Raw genomic sequence first — 27867 nt, 5'->3', positions numbered from 1 at the left:
GTAACAAGTGGGGTAATCTCCTGGACTTCTGTTTACTTTTAACATTTGCTTTCAAACTCCACACTAAATTGCTGTTGCCTGTACTGCTACATGACAAAGCTGTCTAGCTTTATTTTTTTTCCTAAAGATTTTAAGTAATCTCCACACCCAATGTGGGGCTAGAACTCACCCGAGATAAGTTGCATGCTCTGCTCACTGAGCCAGCCTGGTGCCCCTTGGCTTTATTTTGTCTTTACTCAGATTTAGTCACTGCTTAGATAGGCACTCTTGGTAATCTCCTTCACTGTCTTGGCTTCGAACAGCTCCCCTATTCTGCAACTCCTAAACCTGTATCTCCTGTCCCAATCCATCTCTCATCTAAATTCTAGCCCTATACATCTTAGCATCCTCGCTTTAAAAAAATACATATTGTTTTAATGTTCATTTGTTTTTGAGAGAAACAGAGTGCGAGCAGGGGAGGGGCAGACACAGAATCTGAAGCAGGCTCCAGGCTCTGAGCTGTCAGCACAGGGCCGGATGCAGGACTCGAACTCACCAACTGTGAGATCATGACCTGAGCTGGCGCTTAACCAACTAAGCCACCCAGGCTCCCCTTAGTACCCTTGCTTTTACATTTCTTCAACTCAGATTACCAAACTTCGGTGAAATTATCAGTTTTCTTTAGGGGGAACTATATACATCACCGCCACGAAACATACCGTGAAGCCTCAGCATTCATGTAAACAGACCAGGATTCAGAGAACTTGTTTTATTGCTCACAGTTTCAAAATAAATGAATCAAAACCAAATTCAACATTATATCAGGGCTGCAACAAAATTCACACATACCTGAACCCCCACTTTAGAATCATACTGTGAAAAAGAGAACAGTGGACATTTAATAGCCACCTCATCTCCTCAACTTTGGGAACAGTACTGGAAGGATTTCCTTTTGTCTTAATTCAAGCTGGGATTTCAGAGCTAGCTGAACATTTGGGGGGAAATTACCACTTAAGATGGTAAGAAGAACAGGTATCTCTTTTATCAATGGATAGGAAATAGAACTGGTGATGTTTTAAATGTTTATTTTAGAGAGAGAAAGAGAGCGCCCGCGCCTGAGCGGGGGGAAGGACAGAGACAGAGGGTAAGAGAGAATCCCAAGCAGGATCGGGCTGTCAGCATGGATCCAGATCTGGGGCTCGAACCCACCAACCTGAGATCATGACCTGAGCCGAAATCAGGAGTCGGATGCTCAAGTGACTGGGCCACCCAGGCGCCCCTTCCTGGTGATGTTTTAGCCGAGAAAATCCTTTGTGGCTTCTCATACTCCTAACTTGGTTCCATTCTTGTTCAAAAAAGGGCCCCTGTTCCTAAAATCTGTCTCCCGGCGGGTTTTGCTATGGCTGCTGTGGATTCCCAGGGAATGTCAAGCCTGCGGAAGGCTCTGGACGCCCTTCCCGGCCTCAACTCCAGTCAGCCTCGATCATTGCGAACAGCTGGCTGAGCCTCTTCTTGACGTCAGGCTCGCTGGGGGCACTGCAGGATTTGGCGTGCACGCGGATGTGTTCGGCAAGTTTGGACTTGTAGATGAAGCCCTTGCCACAGTCGCCGCAGGCGAACGGCCTCTCGGGTCTGTGTATGCGCTGGTGCCTCAGCATGTGTCCCTTCTCCCGGAAGTTCTTATCACACTCGGGACAGTGGAAGGGCCTCTCGCCTGTGTGCAGGCCTTGGTGGCTGAGCAGCTGCGCCTTCAGGCGGAAACTCTTGTCGCACGTGGGGCACTGGAAGGGCTTCTCCCCCGTGTGCGTCCGTACGTGTTCGATGAGCTTGGACTGCTTGGCGAAGCCTTTGCCGCACTCGCAGGAGAAGGGCATCTGGCCGCCGTGCAGCAGCTGGTGGGCCTTCATGTCGGCCTTGACGCGGTAGCTCTTGCCGCACTCGGGGCACTGGAAGGGTCTCTCGCCCGTGTGCAGGCGCTGGTGACTAAGCAGCTGCCCCTTGAGGCGGAAACTCCGGTCGCAGCTGGAGCAGCGGAAGGGCCTCTCGCCGCTGTGCACGCGGAAGTGCTCGGCGAGCTTGGACTGCCGGGTGAAGCCCTTGCCGCACTCCCCGCACGAGAAGGGCCTCTCCTTGCTGTGGGTGCGCTGGTGGGCCTTCAGGATGCCCTTGAGGCGGAAGCTCTTGTCGCACTCGGGGCACCGGAAGGGCCTCTCTCCGCTGTGCACTCGCAGGTGCTCCCGGAGCTTGCAGCGGTGCGCGAAGCCCCTGCCGCACTCGCCGCAGGAGAACGGCCTCTCCCCGCCGTGCCGGAGCCGGTGTGCTCTCAGCATGCTCTGGAGACGGAAGCTCAGCCCGCACTCCGGGCACTGGAAGGGCTTCTCGTCCGTGTGCAGGCGCCGGTGCCGCAGCAGCTGTCCCCTCTGGCGGAAGCTCCGGCCGCAGTCGGCGCACCCGAAGGGCCTCTCCCCGCTGTGCACTCGGAAGTGCTCCGTGAGCTTACACCGCTTGGCGAAGCCCTTGCCGCACTTGGCGCAGGAGAAGGGTCTGCCGCCGCCGTGCGCGCGCCGGTGGACCTCCAGCGAGCCGCTCGGGCGCAAGCTGTCGCCGCACTCCTGGCACCGGAAGGGCCGCTCTCCCGCGTGCACCCGTTTGTGGCTGGCGAGCTGGGACCCGGCAGCGAAGCGCTCGCCACCCTCGGGGCAAGACAACGGCCTCTCCCCGGCGGGGCGGTGCCGGACAGTCTCCGCGGCCCCCGGCCACGGGCCTGGCTTCCCTCCCGAGCGCAAGCTGGCCCGCCGTGCCTTCCCTGGGAGGGCCAGGTCACCTTCGCCACGGGAGACCAGCCTCCCCCTGCTGGGCTGGCCCTGGGGAGCCGCCAGGCTGTTCTTCGGGAGAGCGTTCCGGTCGCACCTGGGGCACTGGGAAGGCCTCTCCCCCCGGCGCCGGAGGCGGTGGCCTAGAAGGCTCTGCTTGCGCGGGCCGCACCGTTTACATCCAGGGCCCTGCGGGGGGCTCGTCCCCGCCGGTACAGCCAGATGCCTGAGCAAATACCTCTTCCGGTGGAAGCTCCGCCCGCAGTCGTGACACCGGAAATGCCTCCGACCCTGAGGGATGCTGCGCTGTTGCTGTGGATCGGCTTGTTTGCTGAATTTCTTCCAGGGCCTACACGGCTGGTCCCTCAAGTGACTCTTCTTCCAAAAGCTTTCCTCACTGACAGCGCTTGGGTGCTGGGTGCCCTCCCAGGAGGGGACCTCCTGAAAGGCAGGGGTAGCCAGAGTTCTGGGACTTGGGATTCCTTCTCTCTGGGTAGGTTCCCTGCAGCTGGGGACTACTGGAATTGGAGCCCATGCGACATGTCTGTGTGGAGTCACGAGAGCGCTCCTCCCGTCAGGCCTGAAGGAAGCATCTGCCCTTCCTCCTAGTGAGGGTTCAGAGGGGCACTGGCCCTGTAGGAGATCTACTTGGAACCGGCATTTAGCTTCTCCTGAATGCACAGCTTGTTGACTTCCTGAAATGGAAAACAAAACTTCAGTCCGTATTCCTGTCATGACTAAAGGCTTATATCACCAGGAAAGGGAGCAGTAACAGTGACCTCTGGGAACCCAGCTCCCACAGAGCTCCACAACCAAGGACATTTCAGTATGGTTCCATTTAATGACCAGGAGTTTGGTGAGAGTCTGCTAAAATTAAACCGAAAAAAAACTTATCTTAAAAGAGGAAAATCTAGGAGCGCTTGGCTGGCTCAGTCGGAATAGCATGCCACTCTTGATCTCAGCGTCATCAGTTCGAGCCTCATGTTGGGTATAGAGATTACATAAATAAACTTAAAAAAAAAAAAAAAGGAAAATATAGGTCTTAATAGGGCCTATGCTCTGAAATGAGACCGTCTGGGTTCAAATCCCACCTTTCCGCTGTCTAGCCTCTGTCAAGTGAATCTCTCTTGGCTTTGGTTCCTTCTCCCGTAGAAACAGGGAAACAACAGGACATTTGATTGTCATGATTATTAAGTGAGTTCTTGCAGTTACAGTGTTGAACATGTGCCTGGCATACTGCACACCCCTTGTGCTCACCGCCATGACTACAGGACCATCCAACTTGTGCCGTTTTGATGTGGAGGCATTTCTGGAGTCAGCATGATGACGGTGTCACTAATAGACCCTAACACCACGGTCCCATGTCACCCAGGGGATGTCCCTCAGGCCAGGCAGCAGGGCTTCGGCTCTGTTCCCCACTCCTCGCCCCTATTTCCACCAACCTTTTAAAAAGGTTTCTTGGAAGAATTGATAACAGATGGTAAAAAGTGAAAGAATTTGTGAAGCAAAACTCCTTTACTGTCCAGAAAGCAGCAGCAACAAACTAAGCAAACTAAACAAATTTCTGGGAATGATGCTCCCGTTGGCTTTCTCATTCCGTATTTTAATGCTGCCTTTTAAGAATCCAAAAATTTCAGACTCTCCTATGATAACAAGAAACAACAGAGGAGAGCTAAGTTTTAGGTATTCAAGTAGAGACAACAGTTCCCAGATAGGAAGGAAGCAATTTTGATCACTAGGATTTAGGTAACCAGTTTCGCTACCACCCCGCCCCATACCAGCCCTGCCTACTAACAACAGTGCCTACTTACTGAGCTCTTACTGTGTGCCATGTATCATTTTAACACTTTATGTATACCAACCTATTTAAACCTATAATGTAGGTGCTTTTATTATCTTCATTTCATAGGCCAGGAAATTGAAATATCGAGAGGTTGAATAACTTGCCCAAGGCGACCCGGAAAAGCAAGATCCAGACTCAGAGTCCAGGACCCATACTCCTAACCACTGTGCTTTACTGCCTTTTTCTAGAATATGCCAGACATCAAGCCTCAGCCTAGCCAAACAGGAAGACATGATCAGAGAACTGGAACAAAGATATCTGAATGTGATGTCCTCAGGAAAGGGCCCTAATTTCTTAATACTCACGCCAAAACAGATGTCCCTCAATAACTGGATCAAAATGCAGATCAGCTGAAGAGCAAATTATGTTTCCTGATTTCTGTGATTCTCCCCAGTTCTTGAAGAACTCTTTCCCCTGTTCAATCCGTGATATTAGTTCTGGTTTGGGAAGTCCATCATCTGTACAAAGAAGTTAGACAGGGTATTTTGGTTTCTTTGAGCACTAAATTTAAAGCACGTGGAGTTGTTTTTAAATTTTTTAAATGTATTCCTGGGATAATGTATGAGAAGAGATGTCAAAAAATAGATTATAGGTTTGCACAAAGAGGAGTAAAACTGCCCACACATCCTAAAAGTTCTTCCTAATCTTTCTGGACCTGTTAAATCAGTTATACTGTTTAAATCCTGTCTTGGTCCCCATATGTCTAGCAATATGTATTTAGCCATGGGTTTCCTAAAACTCACTAGGAGGGTGCTCTGAGAATGGTGGGACAGCTCTGGAGACAGCTGGACAGATATCACGAGAAGAGGGGGAGATGGAAAAATAACTCGAATGCCTGTCCTAGGCAATTTCAAAGTAGGTAGCTCCAGCTAAAATATTCTCAGAAGTTCTCTGGTGACGGTGCTAATCATGACTCCAAACATGGTGGAGTTCTGCTAGAATAAAAAGGGTTGAGGGGCGCCTGGGTGGCTCGGTCGGTTAAGCGTCCGACTTCGGCTCAGGTCACGATCTCACGGTCCGTGAGTTCGAGCCCCGAGTCAGGCTCTGTGCTGACAGCTCAGAGCCTGGAGCCTGTTTCAGATTCTGTGTCTCCCTCTCTCTCTGCCCCTCCCCTGTTCGTGCTCTGTCTCTCTCTGTCTCAAAAATAAACGTTAAAAAACATTAATAAAAACAAATTATTTTTTAAAAAAAAGGGTTGTAAGCAATGAAATAAACAGATGAAAAGTTACAAGATTCTTTAATATATGACCCCCATTTCCCAAAAGAAATGTTTAATTTATTTATTTTCAAGTAAAATTTTCTTTCAATAAAATATATTTAACAGAATCTAAAGTATGCTTCATAGGTTGCTAAAGGGAGATCAGTGTATGGTTCAAACAAGAGAAAGAGGGTACGCTGGGTAATGCCTGCCTCAGGAATAAAATGTCAGAGTGGTGTAGTACATGTGGAGACAGATCACTGTTCTAGATTCCTCCTTGTCCTCTGAAATCTGACTTCAATCCCAAAAGAATTCTAAGACTTCTTTCATGAGAAAAGGAATCCTTATCTTTTGTTTAAATCCATATACCTATTCTCAATCTTCATCTGTTGAAATCCCAGCATCTTTTAAAATAAAAGTATTTTTCCAAAAGTAAAGCCTGGGTGGCTCAGTCAGTTAAGTGTCCAACGTTGGCTCAGGTCATGATCTCACAGTTTGTGAGTTCAAGCTCCACATCAGGCTTTGAGCTGATGGTGCAGAGCCTGCTTGGTATTCTCTCTCCCTTTCTCTTTGCCCCTCCCAAGCTTGTGCTTGCGCGCGCTCTCTCTCTCTCTCATTCTCTCTCTGAGTGAATAAACTTAAAAATTAAAAAATAAATAAAAAAACAAAACCAAGAAAACAATTCAATTTATAATAACACAGAAAAGAATAAAACATTTAGGAATAAATTTAATAAAAGAAATCCAAGACTTATACAATAAAAACTATAAAATATTGTTCAAAGAGACTTTGTCATAAATGAATAGGAAGATATCCCATGTTCATGAAAAGGAATCCTTGATATTGTTAAAATGACAATATTCCCCGAATCCAATCTGCCTTGTTTTTTGACAAATTGATCCTAAAAGTAATGGTAATCAAAAAGACAAAGATATATACATCAATGAAACAGTATTGAGAATCCACAAATAAAACTCTACATTTATGGTAAACTGATTTTCCAAAAGGGTGCCAAGAGAATTCAATGGGGAAAGACTTTTCAACAAATGGTGTTGGGACAACTGGATATCCATATGCAAAAGAAGTTGGATCCCTACTTCACACTGTATACAGAAATTAACTCAAAAGGTATCAAAGACCTAAATGTAAGCAATGAAACTCTAAACCTCTCAGAAGAAAACATAGGAGTGAATCTGTGTGACTTTGGAATAAGCAATGGTTTCTCAGATATGACACCAAAAGCTCAAGCAACACAAGAAAAAGAAGTTGGGCTTCATGAAAATTGATAACTTTTGTGCTTCAAAGGATAATGTCAAGAAAGTGAACAGGGGCACCTGGGTGGCTCAGTCGGTTAAGCATCCAACTTCGGCTCAGGTCGTGATCTCAGTCTGTGAGAAGAGATGTCAAAAAACAGCACCAAGCCAGCTTAGGATCCTGTCCTTCCCCTCTCTCTGCCCCTCCCCCACTCATATTTTCTCTCTCTCTCTCTCTCTCTCCCCCCCCCCAAAAAAATTTAAAAAATAAAGAAAGTGAACAGACAACCACAGAATGGGAGAAAATTATCTGCAAATTATGTATCTGATAAGGGTCCAGTATCCAAAACAAATAGGGAATTTGTTTTTAATAGGCTTTGAATACAACACAGGGCTTGAACTCATGACCCTGAGATCAAGACCTGAGATGAGATCAAGAGTCAGATGCTTAACAGACTGAGCCACCAGGCGCCCTACAAATGGAGAACTCTTAAAACTCAACAATAAAAAGACAAAGAAATAAATTTAAAAATGAGCAAAGTATTTGAATAGACATTTCTCCTAAGAAGGTATACAAATGAAAAGATGCTCAACATGATTAGCTGTTAAGGAAATTCAAATCAAAACCACAACAATATACCACTTCACATCCATTTAATCCTGATGTTTGGAACATTCTTTCTGGGTAGAACAGGATGGATGATAATAAGATTATCTTTCTTTCTCTATAGATTCAATTACTTTAATTGGTTCTTCAGTAAAAATAAAAATATGTAATATCTTAGATTATATGTTTTAGAAACAACACTATCTATGTAAAGCCTAGAAAACTTAATTATGGTAAAAGAATAGAATATAAAGTATTAGAAACCTTATGATATAAAGAAGTGGTATGGCTGTTAGGAGCTGGCAGAAGAGGTGACGGGAAGTACAGGAGAACTAATCACCTTATCTTCATACACTGAAGTAATCGAGATGTAATATGAAGTTCACAGAACATGATCTAGAAGTTTATTATTTAAGTTATAAAGTTAGCCCATAGAGGCCTGAAAAAAAAAAAAACACCTCAAAATTCGGGGGAAAGGGAAAAAAGGAGACAGAAGATCCTGTAAGTGAGTTAATCCCTCATTTTTCATAGTAATGAGTTAATGCTGTCTAGACATAATAAATCAAGAAAGTGAGACACAAGCATGATAGTAAGATTGGAGGAAACCACAGTAAGAACTAAAACAGAAAAGGTTAAACGTGGTTGCCTTGGGAAATGAACTGAGTGCAGGAGTGAGGATGAAGCAGAGACTTTATCATTCGACACTTCTCTGAACAAACTGATTGTTAAAAATCACATTTGATAAATTTAAAAAAACCAAAACATACGAAGACCAAGTAAGGAAAAAGACTAAAAAGAACACATTACTATAACCAAGCAGAGACAGTTCCTGTTAAACATCTCAGGGTATAGCCTTACAAAATCTCACTGCAGGGAAATATTACAGCTTTTCTGAGTTATACAGACCCCACTGTAAAAGCTGACAAGTAGGGACACTACCCATATTAAAGATAATATGGGTACATTATGGACAGGAGCTAGGAGTCCTCCAATATGGAAATCATGGCACCCTATGACTGTGTAGCAACTAAAAGTCCCAAGTCCTGGTGTATTTAACATATGACTCTAGGGTAAAACAAAAATACCTTTCTGAGTTAATTTCTGAGAAATCTGGCCAGCTAACAAACAGGAAAATCAAGTGGCCAAGACCTCTTTCAGGCCCATTTCCAGGATCTACCCACAAAATCAAGCACTTCTTACCTAGAGAAACAAGAATCTCATAATTGGTTCTCATTACATGCTTGTAAAGCTCCTTCTGCCATGCCTCCAGATTCTGCCATTCTTGTTCAGAGAAATAAATGGCAACATCTTCAAAAGTCAGAGGTAACTGAAATTACAGACATAATACATACATAGTCATTATTGCTTCAAAATGATTTCAGCTCCTTCTCATCAATGTATTTATTTTAAGTAAACTCTACCCTCAACGTGGAGCTCGAACTCACAACCCTGAGATCAAGAATCACCCGCTTTACCCACTGGCCAACCAGGTGCCCCTCCTTTTCATCAATTTAAAAGACTTTTTTAGAGGATCCTGTTCTTGTGTATTCAGCAGCTTCCTCCTTGAGAACTGCTCCTCCCCCTACTCCAACCATGTGGTTCTGTTAACCACCATACCTTCCGTGGTTCTTTATGGTTGTTCAAACTACATATGCATTTGTATAGGATATTTTTCTTCTTTTAAAAACAAAAGAGGGAATAAAGCACTGTGTAACTTCATTCACTTAATATGTCAGGTGTTTTTCCAGGTCAATGTGTATAGGCAAAACCAGGTTTTTGCAAACTGCATTATATTCCATTGCATGGGCACACATACCCCATGAATGGGACATATAGTTTCCATTTCCTTTATAAATTACAAACAATGCTCTGATAGGCTTCCTGATATACTAGTGCTTTTACCACTGTAAGATAAAGCCTAAAAAGGAGAACTACTAAATCAAAAGGTATAAAAATGTTCAGTTTAATAAATACCACTAGACTGCCTTCCAAAAAAAATCCAGCACTTTTGCCCTTTTGCTAATAAGATGAGACTTATTTCTTTGCACCTTCATCAGCACAGCATGTTTTTAAACCTTTATTATTTTTTTTTTTGCCAGTGCAATGGGTAAAACATTTCTTTTTTTTTTTTTTTAACGTTTATTTATTTTCGAGACAGAGAGAGACAAAGCATGAACGGGGGAGGGTCAGAGAGAGAGGGAGACACAGAATCTGAAACAGGCTCCAGGCTCTGAGCAGTCAGCACAGAGCCTGATGCAGGGCTTGAACTCACATACCGCGAGATCGTGACCTGAGCCGAAGTCGGACATTCAACCGACTGAGCCACCCAGGCGCCCCAAAAATTTCAATGTTTTAATTTGCATTCATTTGTGAGGGTTAACATCCTTTTCATACTTTTCGGGTGTGGAGGATGTTCCAGTATCTTTGTACATGTCTGTTCACATCCTTTGCTCAACATTCTCGTGGACTCCTATAATCTGAGTGAACTTCTTTATATCAGGGTTAATCATCCTTTGATTGACTAGCACACATTTTCTCCCCCAGTCGTTTGTATTTTGATTTATCTTCTGCCAAATAGAGCATTTTGAGCCTTTAATTTGATCTGTCAGTCCTTTCCATGGTTTCCAGGTTTGTTTTTTAATTTTTTAAAGGTTTATTTTGAGAGAGACGTGAGACTGAGCCACCCAGGTGCCCCCATAGTTTTCAGCTTTTTAAGTGTCCCCCACACCAAAAAGTTATACAAATATTCTACTAATATTTTTTGCCCTTAGATTTGCAATTTAATTTTATAGATGAGGGGCACCTGGGTGGTTCAGTCAGTTGAGCTTCTGGCTCTTGATTTTGGCTCAGGTCATGCATGATCTCACAGTTTGCAAGATGGAGCCCTGCATCAGGCTCAGTGCTGACAGTGGGGAGTCTGCTTGGGATTCCCTCTCTCCCTCTCTCTCTCTGCCCCTCCCCTGCTCACATAATCTCTTTCTCTCTCAAAATAAGTTAATATTTTTAGTAAAAATCAAAGAAAATTCTACAGATGAGATTGGCATCTTTAATAGATACATATGGAGAGCCAATCACACACCAATAAGTATACTATCCTTTCTCCTTAGATTGGAATGCCAACCTTTAATCTTTGCATGTATTAGATTTTCATAAATATGTGAATCTATATATTCTTACACTTTCTATATGTGTCTGATTACAGTACCTATGCAATATTGTAATAATGGGATGGTAAGTCTTACCCTCTCCTCACATTCTTTTCAAAGTTACTGCTGTGATTTCATAGATATGTATCCTTCCTTATAAACTCCAAAATTATTTAGTCCAACAAAAAGAGTGCATTGGAATTCCAGTCTGGACTGCATTAACTGTATATATGTATTTAGGAAAGATTGATCTCATCTAGAAACATGTTCTATATTCATTTGGTCCAGCTTGCTATCCTTAATAAACTTAATTATTTTCTTCATAAATGTTCTGAGTCTTTTTTATTAACTTTATTTCTGGTATTCTGTGGTCTTTCCAACAACTGTAAATGAGACCACCCCTTTTGGGGTGCCATTTCAAATTATTATTAATAGCTTTTTAAAAAGTTACTGATTTTTGTAAACTTACTGTGTATCCAATTAATGTGCCATATTATTTATCAATCCTATTAAGTTTATGGTGGGATACAATAAAAATTCTCAAATAAAGATAATTTCTCCATCTTCTACACTGCTTTTCTTTTATTATAGTTTTCAGGAGAACCTCTTTTGTGGCTTTAGGGTTTAGTATCTTGATTTGGAAGACTTCTCCTATTCTAAAATTATAAAATATTCTCTTAAATTCTTCATAACATTCTTATAACTTTTATTAGACTTAGACTGTTTTCCATCTGGAACTTATTTATGTGTAACATAACAGGAAGGAACATAATTCTTTTTCCAAGTGGATTTTCAGTTATCACAAAACTTACTCAACAGTCTATTCTTTCACCATTGATTTGGGATTGTTTTTCATTAATTAGGCTTCCATTGATACTTGCCATTTATACTCCATTTATACTTCCATTTATCCTTTTTTGCTCCAATACTGCAGTATAATTCTTATAGTTTTATCAGATATTTTGCTTTTTCTTATTTTTTTTTAACCTTTATTTTTGAGACAGAGAGAGACAGAGCATGAAGGGGGGAGGGTCAGAGAGAGGGAGACACAGAATCTGAAACAGGCTCCAGGCTCTGAGCTGTCAGCACAGAGCCGGCATGGGGCTCGAACTCACGGACTGTGAGATCATGACCTGAGCCGAAGTCGGCCGCTTAACCGACTGAGCCACCCAGGCACCCCTAGATATTTTGCTTTTTAAGGGGGCATGACCATCCACCACTAACCTCCATCATTTCCCATAGGAAAACGTCTTGGCTTTTCTTGTCTGTTTTCTCTTCTACATAAATAGTAAAGATATTTTGTCAAATTTATACAAATTCTCATGGGATTCTGATACGAATATGCTTAATATATTAATTTGGGGAGAAATGGGCCTCTAAAATATGGGTTCTTTCCACGCAGAACCATCTCTCTCATTTTTCTAGACATTTTTATGTGCTTTAGTAAAATTAGTTTTCTTCATGTAGATTTTACATAATTCTCAACAGGCTGATTTCTAGGGATGGTAGAGTTTTTGTTGCTACCATGTTTTGTTTTGTTTTTCCCCCCACTAAAATTTCTAATTATGAAAGGTTGGGAAGCTAATTTTTGTGTTTATTCTGGAAATGAATTCCCTTGTTGGCTAACACTTTAGTTGACTGCCTTGGAGTGTCTATGTTGAGAACGAGATCTGCAAATTAACATTTCTTTTAACCATTTAAGCCTATCATTTCTTATTTTTCTTATTGTATTGGCTGGAATGATGTTGAATAAGAGTGGTGATAGCATGCATCTGTCTAAGGTTTATAACTAGAAGCATGTAAATTATATATTTGTTAAAGTAATTTACATTAAATGCACATTCTTTTATGGTTTCCTTTTCTCTCTTTTTCAAATTATATTTAAGATTTTTTTTTTTCTTTTTAGGTAATCTCTACACCCAATGTGGGGCTTGAGCCACAACCCTGAGATCAAGAGTCACATGCCCTACTGACTGAGCCAGCCAGGAGCCCCTATCGCTTTCTTTTTTAAGTTTTTTTAAAATTTATCTATTTTGAGAGAGACAGAGAGAATGTAAGCAGGGAAGGGGCAGAGGGAGGGAGAATCCCAAACAGCTCCCCACTGTCAGCACAGAGCCTGACGTGGGGCTGGAACTCACAAAACTGCGAGATCATGACCTGAGCTGAAACCAAAACCAACTGGGCCACCAAGGCGCCCCCTATTGTCTTCTTTACATCAGTTTTAACTCCCAATGTTTTGCCATATGTGTTTACTTCCTATGGGTATTAAAGTCCAGTTTGTTTCAACTTTTATTTTTATTCATCTTTTCATTATATTGAATATGAAGCTTAGATTTACGTTTTTAAAAAAATCTAATAATTCCTTTACATTTATATCAGAGATTCATTAAGTTTAATGAAACAGTCATTTCTGCTATGTTTTTAAAATGTGAATTTGTCCTAACATGATTGGTATTGGGTGCCTGGGTGGCTCAGTAGGCTGGGTGTTTGACTTCAGCTCAGGTCATGATCTCACAGCTCATGAGTTCGAGCCCCAAGTCAGGCTCTGTGCTGACAGCTCAGAGCCTGGAGCCTGCTTTGGATTCTCTGTCTCTCTCTGCCCCTCCCCTCCTCACGCTTTCTCTCTCAAAAATAAACATAAAAAAAAAAACTGAAACAAAAATAATTTGTCACAAAATTTTACACTTGCTTATATGCAAGTTTGTCAGTGAGAAACTCTAGGTCAGTTCCACATGGGGACAATTTTACACCCCAGAGGACGTTTGGCAATGTCTGGGGACACTTTTGTCAGGACTGGGCAAGCTGCTACTTGCATGTAGTGGATACTGGTCAACATCCCACAGAGCACGAGACAGCCCCCTACAACACAAACTAGCCAGTTACAGAATGTCAGCAGTGGCGAGGGGAAGGAACCGTGCCAGGCTGCCACAGAGAGATGAGAAGGAATATACAAAACACGCCCGCGCATACCCTTTGAGAAGAATCCGCCAGCTTCCTCAGATTAATTACCCTGTTTTATGAGCCCAACCTCTCCAAACCTGGTGTTGAAACTTTCCGTCTGATTTCGGATAATGGTCCTTCCACCTCACTGCCCCTTCTTACACCCACTTCCATAAGCAAATTTCAGGTAGTTTTTAAGCTAGTTTATTTTGTTAATAATTTAACATGCATAAAAGTGTGTTTTTACTAGGTTCCTATCTTTTCAACATGTCACTGACAAACTTTTTGAATGTTGTGTATCTAAACACCATTCCTCCGGTAAGCTATAGTTTTTACTACATGATTTTGCATTGCACTGTGATTTTTAGAAATGCATGTGATGTGTTATAGCAGAAATGAATGCATGTTTTTGTTTAAAATATACTTATTCTCCTCTGATTAAATTCCTTACTTTAAAAATGTTTTCAAGAAATGCTCAAAAAGCCTTCATTATTACTTTAATTTTCAGAAATTAAAGATTCAGAAAATTAGAACATTATAACAAGTATCCTGGGTTGTTATCAGTATACTACTGATTTAAGAATTCAACATTTTTCTTCAGACTTCCTTTTAATGAAATAGAATATGACATGAAACTCAAGTCCTCTTTAGTCCCTCTTCAATATTTTTAAAATCTTTCTAAAATTTATTAAGGTTTATTTATTTTGAGAGACAGAGAGAGAGAGAGAGGGAGAAAATGTGTGAGTGGGGGAGGGGTAGAGAGGGAAAGAGAATCCCAAGCAGGCTCCCAACTGTCAGTGCAGAGCCCAACTTGGGGCTCAGTCTCCCAAACCATGAGATCATGACCTGAGCTGAAATCAAGAGTCAGCTGCTTAACCGACTGAGCCACCCAGGTGTCCTATTGTTTTTTTTTTTTTTAATGTTTATTTATTTTGAGAGAGAGGGCATGGGCACTGGGAAGAGGCACAGAGAAAATCCCAAGCAGGCTCCATGCTGTCAGCACAGAGCCCAACTTGGGGCTCGATCTCACAAACCGTGAGATCATGACCCGAGCCAAAATCAAGAGCTGTAAGCTCAACAAATCGAGCCACCCAGGGGCCCCTTCAATATATCTTATACTCAGTCCTATTCTCTCTTCCAAGAAGCGAACATTATGTGCATGTAGTAACTTTTCAATTCATGTTTTTAATTTTTAAATACACATAAGTATCTATAAATATTACTTTAATTTTTATGCACAAATGCTTTATTATATTGCAGCTTGGATTTTTCATTCAACATTTTGAGATATGTCCATATTGATATATACAGAATTGATTTAATTTTGTGTCGTGTTCTATTATCTGAATATGTCACAATTTTTAATCCATTCTTTTATCCACTGACCATTTGTTTTCAGTTTTCTGAACTGACTGTTCAGATCTTTTACCTATAGTTTTTACTGGGTGACTTATGCTTTCATTTCTAGGATTTCATTTTTTTTAAGTTTACTTATTTTGAGAGAGAGAAGAACAGCACAAATAGGGGAGGGACAGAGAGAGGAGAGGGAGATTCCCAAGCAGGCTCCACGTCATCAGCGCAGAGCCTGATGCAGGGCTCGATCCCACAAACTGAGATCACGACCTGAGCCAAAACCAAGAGTCAGATGCTCAGCTGACTGAGCCACCCAGGTGCTCATTTCTACAATTTATTTATATAACTTGTATATTGATTAATTGTTGGCTAAATTAGGTTACAAATACTTTCTCCTTGTGTATGTCTTCTCTGTTATTTTTTTTTATTTTTTAAAGTTTATTTATTTGGAGGGGGGAGAGAGAGAGAACGAGCATGGAAGGGCAGAGGATCCAAAGCAGGTTCTGTGTTGACAACAGAGAGCCCTACACAGGGGTCAAACTCACAAACCATGAGATCATAACCTGAGCTGAAGTCGGACGCTTAACTGACTGAGCCACCCAGGCGCCCCTAAAAAAATTTTTTTAAACAAAAAATAAAATCTGTTTACATTCACAAAAAATCTTACTGCCATTTTGATAAAACTGCGGTAAATTTACATATTAACTTGGAAGAAAAGTATCATCTTTACTGTATTTAGTCTTTCCATCTACGGGCCTCACTATCTCCCATTTATTTATAATTTCTCCATAAAAGTGTTGCATATCTTTTGAATATTTAATCCTAGGAATTATGCTTTCTTAGCTGAGACTATTAACGCTACTTTGAAATAACCTCATGAATTCATTTAGTGATCAGAAAAAATGCTCGGGGCGCCTGGGTTACTCAGTTGGTTAAGCGACCGACTTTGGCTCAGGTCATGATCTCTCAGTTTGTGAGTTCAAACCCCGCGGAGGGCTCTGTGCTGACAGCTCAGAGCCTGGAGCCTACTTCAGATTCTGTCTCCCCATCTCTCCACCCCTCCCCTGCTCACGTTCTGTGTCTCTCTATCTCTTAATAATAAATAAATATTAAAAAAATTAAAAAAAAAAAAGAAAAAATGCTCAATATGAAAGTTTGTAAGGTATTAAAAAAAAACATAATAAATGGTCATTCCTTCTAAACCTCGATTGCAACAAAACATTAAACAAATAGTGTGTATTCTGCTTAGATTTTTATATCCTATTCTATTCCTTCCGACCTGTCTTCCTTCCTTCTTACACTCAAACGTTAGCAGATGAATTATCGTATTCAAGCCGCTGCCAGCCATCATTTCAATCACTCAGAGTCTTAAATTTTTTAAACACTTGTTCTGAATTCAGTAACTGCCATGTAAAAGTGGCTGAGCTGTGACACCCACAAGGGAACCAGACCCATTTCCCTCCTTTCCCTTGTCAGCCCCCGCCACGCCCGGGCGCCCCCGGCCAGGCAGGGCACGCTGCTGAGTGGGCCTGATCCCCGCTCGGCTTGTTCCGGAGTGCGGCCACCGGCTCCGTCCACGGTCCGGACCTTACACCCGGACAGACGCCGCTCCACCCGTCCTCCGCTGCCACCCCGCGAAGACCCCGGATGGCGGCCCGCCACGCCGGAGCCCGAAGACCCGCCCCAAGCCCCGAAACTGGGCGTCCGCGCACGGAGCCTTTCTTACCGGAGCCGGCTCGGCCATGGCCCTTCACGGTCCCTCCCGGCCCCCGCCCCCGCGGGGACGCTAAGTTCCCGGGCGGCCCCGCGGCACCTCCTCAGGCGCGCGGCCTCCAGCTCCGCCCAGCCCCGCAAAGCCCAGCCCCCGCGCGGTGCACGCTGGGACTCGCGCCCGGCCCGGCCCCACAGCGCCCCCTGCGGCCGGGAGGAGCCAGCACCGTCCCCGGGTCCTGGCGCAGGGTCTGGGTCTCCTAGCGAGGAAGACGGAGACGAGAGGCGCTGAAAGGAGCTGGAGAGAGGAAGACGGAGAGGCGGACGTGGGGCTTCAGCTGCAAGTGGGGAGAAGGCTCGCTCTTCACTGAGCCCCGGACGGAGAGGGGGCGCGGGGCTGGTTCCTCCCCGAAGCGGACCCCAGGCGAGGGGAGGATCATCTTTGAGGCCATCCCGCGAATGAAGCGAGGGAGGTGAGCCGGCCCAGGGGGTCAACGAGCAGGTCCTTGTCATGGGCAATGGGGAGTCCGTCCGGCGATTCTAAGAGTGTGCAATACCCCCCTACCCGCATCAGAATCCTCCCACCAGGGACCAGGAGGCTGGGAATTCATCTTCAGGGAGTCAGGCAGACACATGGCATCGCTGACCCCATGGACTTAAATTAGGACGTGACTTACAGTCTATAAAATCCAAGAAATGGTCTTATAACCTAAATGTGAAATGGATCTTCAGTTTACTTCGTCTTTCACTCTTAAGTACTCAGTGTGATTGAAGTGCTGGGATATATGTCATTGCTTCCCCCTACCTTAACGGTTTTCTTTAAAAAAAAAAAAAAATTGGGGGGCGCCTGGGTGGCTTGGTCGGTTGAGCGTCCGACTTCGGCTCAGGTCATGATCTCGTGGTCTGTGAGTTCGAGCCCCGCGTCGGGCTCTGTGCTGACCGCTCAGAGCCTGGAGCCTGTTTCGGATTCTGTGTCTCCCTCTCTCTCTGCCCCTCCTCCGCTCATGCTCCGTCTCTCTCTCTCTCTCTCTTTCTCTCTCTCTCTCTCCCCATCAAAAAAAAAAAAAAATTAAAAAAAAATTTTTTTAATAAAAAAATAAATTTAAAAAAATTTGAAATTTAACAACAATAAAGCAAATTTAAAAAGAAGTAGGCAGCTCTTTCCGCCCATGGGTCGGTCCGGTGCTTTAATAAAGCCACATTTTTACACTGAAGACAGACATCTCAAGAACTATTTCTTGGCCATTGGCTCTGAACCCTGACACTTCAAACCACATCATTTGGCATCCTAATGATTCTGAGGCTTAGTCCAAACTTGGACGCCATTCGAAATACTGTTTATATTACCAAGACTTTGGCTGGAATGTCATATTTGAGAGCCATGCATAGACTCAGCTAGATGGCCATAGCTTTAAGGAACTAAGGTTGACTTTTCGAAGAATGAAGCTAATAGAGCCCCTTGGAACTATTGACCTTGATGAAGTTTTGGGGTGATGGTGGGGTAGGGCGGTCTAGAGCCAACGACCGAGAAAAAAAAAATCCTTGAAAACGTCTTTGGTGCAAAAAAGGTGATTTTATTAAAGCGTGGGGACAGGACCCATGGGCAGGAAAAGCTGCACTGGGTTCCTGACAGGTAACTCATTATATACCCTCAGGTTGGGAGGGAGTTAGGGGTAGAGTAAGTCTCGAAGGTATTTTGGAAGCAAGGTTTCCAGGACCTTGAGGGGCTACCTGTTGCTAGGGAAACATTACTTATTACCATTTAAGAAAACCTCAGTCATGAGACCCTTCAGATGTATATGGGGGGGTGAGGGGCATAAGCTTGGAGTAAGATTGCCAGTATATATCTCGGGGCGGTTGAAATGAAGTAGAATTACAGGATCCTCGAGGTTGAGGTAATGTTAAGCTAAGATTCTCTTTTGCCTGTAGCAAAGTGTCATCATCTAGGCAGCTGAGCTCCTTAGAGGGAGTTCACTGCCTGTTTCAGGGACTTACCTATGGGCTGTAGGCAGTAAGGGAATTTAATTTTTCATTTGCCTTAGTTTCCCACATTAAGCATGGCAAGCACTTAAACCTCTTTCCTTTGTTCTTGGGTAGGCAGGAGTGTCCGAGGAATATCACACATATTCCACCTGGGGGCGGGGGGGGGGGGGGGGGTTGCTGTTAGCCTGTACTTTGCCTTCAGCTTGCCCCACGCTCCCTCATCAGCCTGGTACCTTGCTTAGAGTTTCCCAGCAGCCTTACCAGGAGTCTGGTATGTCAGCTGACACGGCTTCTTATTCCTGTGAACCTGTGGAAACCTCAAATTGCTCTTCAAACGACAATGAAGGACTTTGAGGAAAGTTCTGATTAAGTATCAAAGTGATGTGGGAAACAAAGGCAGAAGGAGATAGCGGATAAAATTGAATTTCCTTATGGCCTGCAGCCCATTGACAAATGCTTGAGGCCAGCAGAGTATATAACTTTCCTGCACGAACTCCCTACTGTCTTAATGTAAATGCTTTGCCAGAGGGGAAAACCGCCTTAGCTTGATAATAGCTAGGCCTCCAGGATCCAGTGTCTTTAGCATATGAAAATCCTTTGGGAAACTTCCTCTAGCTTTTACCTCCCCCAACTCCCAAGTATATTATCAGTCACTCCATGGGGCCTGTCCCCATGCTTTAATAACATCAGTTTTGCAAAATAAATAAATAAATAAGTGTAAAATTTGTTTATAATTCTGGCATTCCAATGTAAATGTTCTATTTTTTTAAATGTTTTTATTTTTGAGAGAGATGGAGTGAGCGGGGGAGGGGCAGAGAGAGAGGGGGACTGAGCATCCGGAGCGGGCTCTGTGCTGACTGTAGCAAGCCCAGTGTGGGGCTCAGACTCACCAACCGGGAGATCATAACTTGAGCCGAAATCGGACACTTAACCAACCGAGCCACCCGGGTGCCCCAAGATTTTCACATAAACTTCCAGTCTCTGCCTGCAGACATGTACTTATTATATGGTTCTGAGACATACATCACTTTGTTTCTTCTGTTTTTCATTTACCACATCAGAGTTTTCCATGTTTCTCATAATCTTATAGTTCTACTCTTAAATGGATGTAATGCAAGGCAATGCATTAATCTGCACGGACTGGGCACGTTAAAGACAGAAATGAACTCTCTCACAGTTCTGGAAGCCCAAAGTCTGAGATTAAGGTATCAGCAGAGTTGGTTTCCTCTGAAGACTCTCCTTGGTTTGCAGATGGATGCCTTCTTCCTGTGTCCTCCCAAGGATGTTCCTCTCTCTGGGTGTTCTGTATCCCAATCTCTTCTTATCAGGATACCAATCTTATTGGACTAGGGCCCACCCATAATGACCTCATTTTACCTTACTTACCTCTTTCAAGGCCCTGTGTCTAAATATAATGCTGTTCTGGGCACCTGGGTGGTTCAGTCCGTTAAGCATCTGACTGCGGCTCAGGTCATGATCTCATGGTTCTCGAGTTCAAGCCCTGCATCGGGTTGTCGGGTTCTGTGCTGACAGCTCAGAGGCTGGAGCCTGCTTTGGATTCTGTGTCTCCCTTTCTCTCTGCCCCTCCCCGCCATCTCTCTCAAATAAATAAATAAACAAATAAATAAATAAATATTTATATACATATTTATATAACATAGTTAAATAAATAAATAAAGTCCTGTTCTGACATACTGGGGGTTAGGACTTCAAACATATGAATTTTTGGAGAATACCAGTACATAGTAGGTAGGGTAGTGTAAAATATTCAGGGGCCATTAAAAAAAAATGTGGCCATAAATAATGCTGCTTGAATATTTCCATGCGTATAGTCTTAAAACACAAAAAGTACAAAGTGCAAAGGACAGACAAATACATGAAATTAGATTAAGATTTAAAACTTTTTTTTTCCCCATCAAAAACCACAATAGCCTAACCAAAACTAAGTCAGACTGGGGAAAGATATTTGCAGTAAGGAAAAACATCTAAAGAATATAAATAACTTCTAAAAATCAAAAGACTACTCAGGAGGATAATGTGCAAAATTATGAATAGTGAATTCAGGAAAGGGGGAAACATGAATAGGCACAAAATACACAAAGATGTTCCCTCTTACTGTCAGGAAAATGGCAGTATCTGCTTTTGAAGATGCGCCCATCCTACATCCAGCAAGTCTTAACCTTGGCGCTGTTTTTGCACATTTACATAGGAGCCACATTCAACAATCTCCATAGCAGCATTGTTTTAAGAGCAAAAACAGAACAATTTAAGTGTCTATCACCCAGAGGATGGATCTCTTGTGGGTTTTTCCCCCATACACTGAAAAGTAGCAGCAAAAACTAGTGAGCTACAGCTTTAAAGAGCATACGTGAATGACATTAACATAAGGATGACTGAAAAGGCACGTTGTAGGTTACGTACAATATGGTACCCCTTACAGAAACTTTAGGACATATAAAATAGTACTATATATTATTTAGAAGTAACACGTATGTAGGCAAAGTATACTGACATGTACAGGAATAAATACCCAGTTTGGGATAGTAGCCATCGCTGGGAGCTGGGATGGGGAAAGGGTGGGCAGGAGAGGATGGAAAACAAGGTTACACAGGTGCTCCATCAGTACAGATGGTCCCCGATTTGTGATGGTACCACTTAGATTTCTCAGTTTTACAATGGTACAAAAGCAATACGCATTCCGTAGAAACTACGCTTTGCATTTTGATCTTTTCCTGGGCTTGCGATTTGTTGGAGGATCCTCTCTCGTGATGCTGGGCAGATGCAGCTTGCAGTCAGCCACACTGTCACAAGGGGCACAAAACTGATGTGCTTACAACCATCACCCACACACCCGTTGTTTGTCACTTTCGCTACAGTATTCATACATTACATGAGCTATGCAACACTTCATTATAAAATAAACTTTGTATTCAGTGATTTTGCCCAACTGTAGGCTAATGTAAGTGCTTTTAGCACATGCAAGGTAGGCTGGGCTAAGCTATGATGCTCATTAGGTTAGGTGTTTTAAACAGTATTTTCAACATGCAATGGTTTTATCAGGTTGCAATCCCATTTTAAGTCACAGGTCTGTACTGCAAATGACTTATTCAAGAGGAGCCAACTGCTCACAGGTGAACATTCTTTACACCTTCTGAATATCTTTAACGCTACAAGAAACATTTAAATAAATGAATCAAGCCATCAGAGTATTTGCCATCTCGAGGGGAGGGACACAGGCTTGTAAAGAACAATGTGAAAATAATATCCAATACTATTAGCAAAGTATAAAGTGCTGTGGGAGCATCAGACAAGGGATTAGCTGGCTATCTCCAGAGGTAGAGTTCATTAAGAACTCTTAGCTTTTTGACTATGAAACTAATTCTTTCACAAAATTTTAAAAAATATTTACGTACACACACACACACACACATACACACACGATTTATGTCTAAACTTCATCTCACAAATTTGGTATATAGAACTTAGAATGTTTAGTTCTAAAATTGCATTGTGATTTCCTCTTTAACCAGAGGTCTTAGTGTGTTTTTAAAGTTTCCAAGCCTAGGAAGTTTTGTTTGTTGTTTAAAATTTTCTTTTTTATTTCTAAGTTAATATTTCATGGTAGAAGTTGGATCACAATGAAATGAACTTTAAAAAATATGTAGAGACTTCATTGTGACCTATTACATAGTTAATTTTTGTAAATGCTCTGTGTTTAAAACTGATGTTATTTCTGGGGTGTCCGACTTCGGCGCAGGTCACGATCTCGCGATTCGTGAGTTCGAGCCCCGTGTCAGGCTCTGTGCTGACAGCTCAGAGCCTGGAGCCTGCTTTGGCTTCTGTGTCTCCCTCTCTCTCTGCCCCTTCCCCAACTCACACTCTGTCTCAAAAAGAAATAAACGTTGTTAAAAAAAAAAAAAAAAAAACAACTGAGGTTATTTCTCATACAGGGTTTTCTGTTGGGTAAAACTTACAAATTTTTTGCTGTTCACATCAAATTATTAATGCTTATTATTGTCTGCTAGATGAATACGTTTACGAAAGGTGTGCTAACTATCCAACTAAAATATGGTATATTTATTTTGGTCATTTGGGTAACTTTTGCTTTTCATAGTACAAGCCTACATTGTTAGGTGTTTACAAGTTCGTGATTCTTAACTCTTCTTAGTTGATTCTTTTTATGGATTTTGCTATAAATTCTAACTTGTTCTCATGTATAGTTTATTTCACTAGGCTTCATTTGACAAATCTTTTTCCATCACTTTATTTTCATTGTTTAGTGTTTGTCGTCATGTCTCTTGTAAACTTGGTATAGTATGAACTTTTAAAATATCTGACAGTCTTCTGATTGTGTACTTAATTCACTATTTTATTATTTTCATCATTTCCTTTTTCTGCCTTCAGATGGATTGGTACTTTTTTTTTTCTTCCTTTCTTCCTCTTTCTTTCTTTCTTTCTTTCTTTCTTTCTTTCTTTCTTTCTTTCTTTCTTTCTTTCTTTCTTTCTTTCTTTTAATGTTTTATTTATTTTTGAGAGAGAGCACAAGCTGGGGAGGGACAGAGGATCTGAAGCAGGCTCCGCACTGACAGCAGTGAGCCTGATGCGGGGCTCGAACACACAAACCACGAGATCGTGACCTAAGCCAAAGTCGGAGGCTCAACTGACTGAGGAACCCAGGCGCCCCTGAATTGGCACTTTACTATATTCCTTTTTTCTTCAGCTGTTTTAGAAACTATATATAACATCTTCGTGATTGCTGTTGATATTTTAACTGTTTTATTGAGGTACAACTGCCACACTATAAACTGTATATATTTAAACCTTACAATTTGGTAAGTTTTGACATATGTAGAAGTTCGTGAAACCATCCTCAAAATCAAGGTAATAAACAGACCCGTAATGCCCCCAAATTCTCCATGCCCTTCTGTTTTTCTCCTTATTCTTGATGCTAGTTTTACCATCATTGCTAGCTGTGGATTTTTACCATCCTCTCATGTAATGGAAGTGCACTTTTCCTTTTTTTTTTAAATGTCTTTATTTTATTTTTTTTAATGCTTATTTATTTTTGAGAGAGAGACAGAGTGTGAGCGGGGGAGCAGAGAGAGAGAGGGAGACACAGAATCCGAAGCAGGCTCCAGGCTCTGAGCTGTCAGCGCAGATCCCGACGTGGAGCTCGAACTCATGAACCGTGAGATCATGACCTGAGCCGAAGTCGGACGCTTACCGCCTGAGCCACCCAGACGCCCCATATTTATTTTTGAGAGAGACAGAGTGCGAATGGGGGAGGGGCACAGAGAGGGAGACACAGAATCCGAAGCAGGCTCCAGGCTCTGAGCTGTCAGCGCAGAGCCCGACATGGGATTTGAACCCACAAACCGCAAGATCATGACCTGAGCTGAAGTCAGATGCTCAACAGACTGAGCCACCCAGGTGCCTGGTAGTGCACTTTTCATTTGAAGATTTTGGAAACCTCTCAGCCATTTTCAAGTATTGCTTCTCAGCCACTCCCTTTATTTATTTTTTCCTTCTGGAATTGTTAGGTATATATCAGAAGCTCTCAATCGATTCTCTATGGATCTTCACTGCTTTCATACTTTTATTATTTGTATTTATCTATCTACTTCATTCTGGATAAATTCCTAAAGCTTGTTTATTCTATTCGAGATTTTCGTTCAATCAGTAACTTTACTTTCTCATTTCCAAGGTCTTTTTTCATATCCACCTGTTTATCACTTCTGCTTATTGTTTATTTCCTAGTATTTTAAAATGTTATAATTCGTTTATATTTTGGTGAATCAAGTGCACTGGTTTTAAAGTATCTTCCAGGGATCTCTATTTAAATGTATACGGAGTGAATTCATCTTCTGATTTTGTTTTGTTGGCTCACTTAAACTTCTATCTCTTTATGGGTTTTGGAATTACGGATTGCAGGATCATCGTGAATGGGGAGGGGTAGGGTTTGTGTCTATGTGAGAATGTATGCACCTCCAACCATCCTTGTTTAGCTGTCCTGTGACTGCGTCTGACTGATTCCCTGGGGCCCTCAGGTCCATAATCAAGTCCTATGTAGTTCAGTGCTCCCCCACCCCGCCCTGTTAGTGGGTACATCACAGATCCAGGTATTAAGCCAGAGAATGGCTTGATCTGGGTGGGAAAATGCAAAAACAAGATTAAACCCCTGCCCTGGCCAGAGTGCAGTCTCTGAGGGAAGCAGGCAGGTTACAGTTGAACACTAAGAGTGCTATTAGAGAAAGGGTGCTGTGGCATTGTGCACATACCTAAAATGCTGCTGGTGTGGAAACTGAATGGTGGAACGTGCAGGAGTCGGGAAGATGAGGGAGTGGTCATGAGGATATGACGCACTTGGGAAAGACCAGAGTCATTCGGTGAGAGTGAGGTTCATATTGTGAACAGGTAACAAGATTAAGCTGAAAAGGCAGGTCTGGGTCAGCTCAAAGGTTTCTTTCTGATGTCATGTTAGGGAGTTTACGTTTGTAATAAAATTGGAAGCTTATAAAAAATATTTTTTGAGAATAACATTAGAGTTGGATATTAGGGAAATCAATCTGTTATAAGGGTAATGAATGCACTGCAGGAGAAAGCAGGAAAATCTGTCCATAAAAACACTAAATTTTTTTTAAAGTTGGCTTTGGGAGGAGGCAGCTGGGCGGCTCAGTCCATTAAGCGTCAGACTCTTGATTTCAGCTCAGGTCATGATCTCAGGGTTTGTGAGTTCGAGCGCCGCATCAGGCTCTGCGCTGACAGCATGGAGCCTGCTTGGGATTCTCTCTCTCTCCCTCTCTGTTCTTCCCCCCGCTTGTGTTCTCTCTAAAAGAAATAAACAAACTTAAACAATAATTTTTTTAAAAGTTGGCTTCAGTCAGTGGTGATGGTAGAGATAAAGAAGGGCATTTGTTTGGGAGGAATTTAGGAGACAGATTGGGTGGAGGAAAACCTAGGATCATTATCAGATTTACAGCTTTAGGATTAGTTAGTGTAATTTTAGAGGTGGGAAATACAAGAATGTAAGGAAGAGTGCAGAGTGAGGGTTGATATGAATACAGTCTTTTTTTTTTTAATTTTTTAAATGTTTACTTATTTTTTGAGAGAGAGAGAATGTGACTGAGGGGCAGAGAGGGAGGGAGATACAGAATCCAAAGCAGGCTCCAGGTTCCACGCTGTCAGCACAGAGCCCAAGGTGGGGCTCGAACTCGCGAACCATGAGATCACGACCTGACCCGATGACGGATGCTTAACCGACTGAGCCACCTAGGCGCCCCTGGATGCAAAGTCTTATCTTGGGCATTTTGTGTTTGAGATGCCTGTGGAAATCAGAAATACTCAGGGGGAAGGTGAACTAGGGAGACGGATGTACAGATCTGAAAGTCATCAGCACCTAGGAGATAAGACATTACTGCACAAGTGGTGGCTCAGGAGAGGAACCGATGACAAACACGCACAGCTAGCAGTGGCTGGTGGTGGTGGTGGGTGGTGGTGGCAGTGGCAGAGGAGGAAGTACTTCCTCCCCATTCTTGGTATTTCTTTCCATTTAGGAACACACAGCATTCTTAATCTCCGCGCCTCCTTATTCGCTTTGCTCAGGTCTACTAGTTAAGGTTAAATGAGGCCATAGGACTGGGGCCCTAATCCAACAGGGCTGGTATCCTTCTAACAAAAAGAAGAAACACCGGCGATCCCCCACTCCCACCCTGTGCACAGAGGAAAAAAACAACATAAGGACACAGGAAGCCAGCTCTCACCAGACACCAATCCTGCTGGCCCCTTGGTCTTGGACTTCTAGCCTTTAGATCTGTAAGAAAACAAATTTCTGTGCTTTAAGCCCCCCAGTCTGCGGTGTTTTGTTATGGCAGCCTGACCTAACACACACATAACGTAAGAAACTTTTATCCCAAGGAGCTTGATTACAAAATGGACGAGAGAGAGGCTTAAAGGAAAAGGTCTAACCTGAATTTCACAGCAGGATGACTAGAATGCTTTCAAAGAGTTTTCCTTCCTCCAGTCTCTCCACTCACTAGAACAAATGTTCTGGAGCTTTTCCAACAAGTTCACTTGAACAGACTGTCACTCAGTAGGTGTGGGAAGGGTCCCTGGGGCCTGCGTTTTCCACACGTATCCCAGGCGAAGGCACGGCGTTGTCCTGAGGTGTGCTGGTGAAGAGGCCGCCGAGGCTGACATCCAGCCCACACACACCCTGGCACAGGTTAGAGGAAGCGCATTTTTCTTTGCACAAAGACGCCATTGACTCGCCAAGAGGCTTGCACCTACAGGAGTGTACCAACCAGACGTTGGTTCTCGTAGAGACACTGTGACTTGTAGGGTGTCCTTGATTCCAGCTGATTCTGACTCAGGTGATCAGCAACCACCGTGTACTACAGCAGTGGGAATTTTCCATAGGCCCCAAGATTCCCTAAGGAAGCACAGCCGTACATTTTTGTAGGAATGATGTTAAAAGACTGACAGTCCATGAGACAGATGAAGGTTCGCTAGAACAGGCTGGAAAATCACCTTAGAATGATCGATTGGGCCACAGAACAAAAAATGGAGTGATGTCTTGGACTGGCAATATTTTTTCCTTTGGTATTTACCCAAAAGCCCCCAATATTAAGGCAAGTATGTCTCCTGGAGAATTGACGTATACTACTGAAAATGCAGAGGGGTTAGTTACATCATTGCTTGTTACCGACAATGGTGGATTTTTCGGTGATTTAAATTAAACCAGAGGGAAACAAAAATTTATGTGCAGCATCGTTAACAAAGGAGATGGTAGACAACACTTATTTTTGGTAATATAGAGAAATTCCCCCGCGACACAGATGCTCTCACCATGTGAGAGAAAATGAAAATTCACTATATGAGAAAAAAACTGAAAGTCTCAGTACAAATTTAAATAAGGAGGCCTGATAATAGAAAGCAGACTGAGGCGTCTGAGGGGAAACATTTCAGTCTGTAACATTTCTTCAATCGAGCTGTGGTTTCGGAATTTCTTTTATTGTTATTTGAGAGAGAGAGAGCGCGCGCGCG

The 27867-nt window shown here is 43.0% G+C and overlaps 1 protein-coding gene across 2 annotated transcripts; it reads right to left on the bottom strand.

The window, feature by feature from the left end:
- Positions 1–733: 733 nt before the first annotated feature.
- ZNF786 (zinc finger protein 786) lies at positions 734–27867 on the bottom strand. Of its 2 annotated transcripts, none has more exons than XM_058723921.1 (4): positions 26791–27867; positions 8894–9020; positions 4941–5093; positions 734–3487 (listed from the first exon to the last, which is right to left on the bottom strand). In XM_058723921.1, exons 2-4 carry the CDS (start codon positions 8925–8927, stop codon positions 1443–1445), a joined length of 2232 nt encoding a protein of 743 aa, XP_058579904.1. In that variant the 5' UTR covers positions 8928–9020; positions 26791–27867; the 3' UTR covers positions 734–1442. The 2 variants fall into 2 exon arrangements, with proteins under 2 accessions (XP_058579904.1, XP_058579903.1); XM_058723920.1 differs by lacking the exon at positions 26791–27867 and adding an exon at positions 16859–16992.

The sequence above is a fragment of the Neofelis nebulosa genome, chromosome 4 (genome assembly GCF_028018385.1).
Source record: "Neofelis nebulosa isolate mNeoNeb1 chromosome 4, mNeoNeb1.pri, whole genome shotgun sequence".
In the NCBI taxonomy this organism is placed as follows: Eukaryota; Metazoa; Chordata; class Mammalia; order Carnivora; family Felidae; genus Neofelis; species Neofelis nebulosa.
Note: the sequence above shows the minus strand (reverse complement) of the source record. Positions and strands in the feature narration are given on the sequence as shown.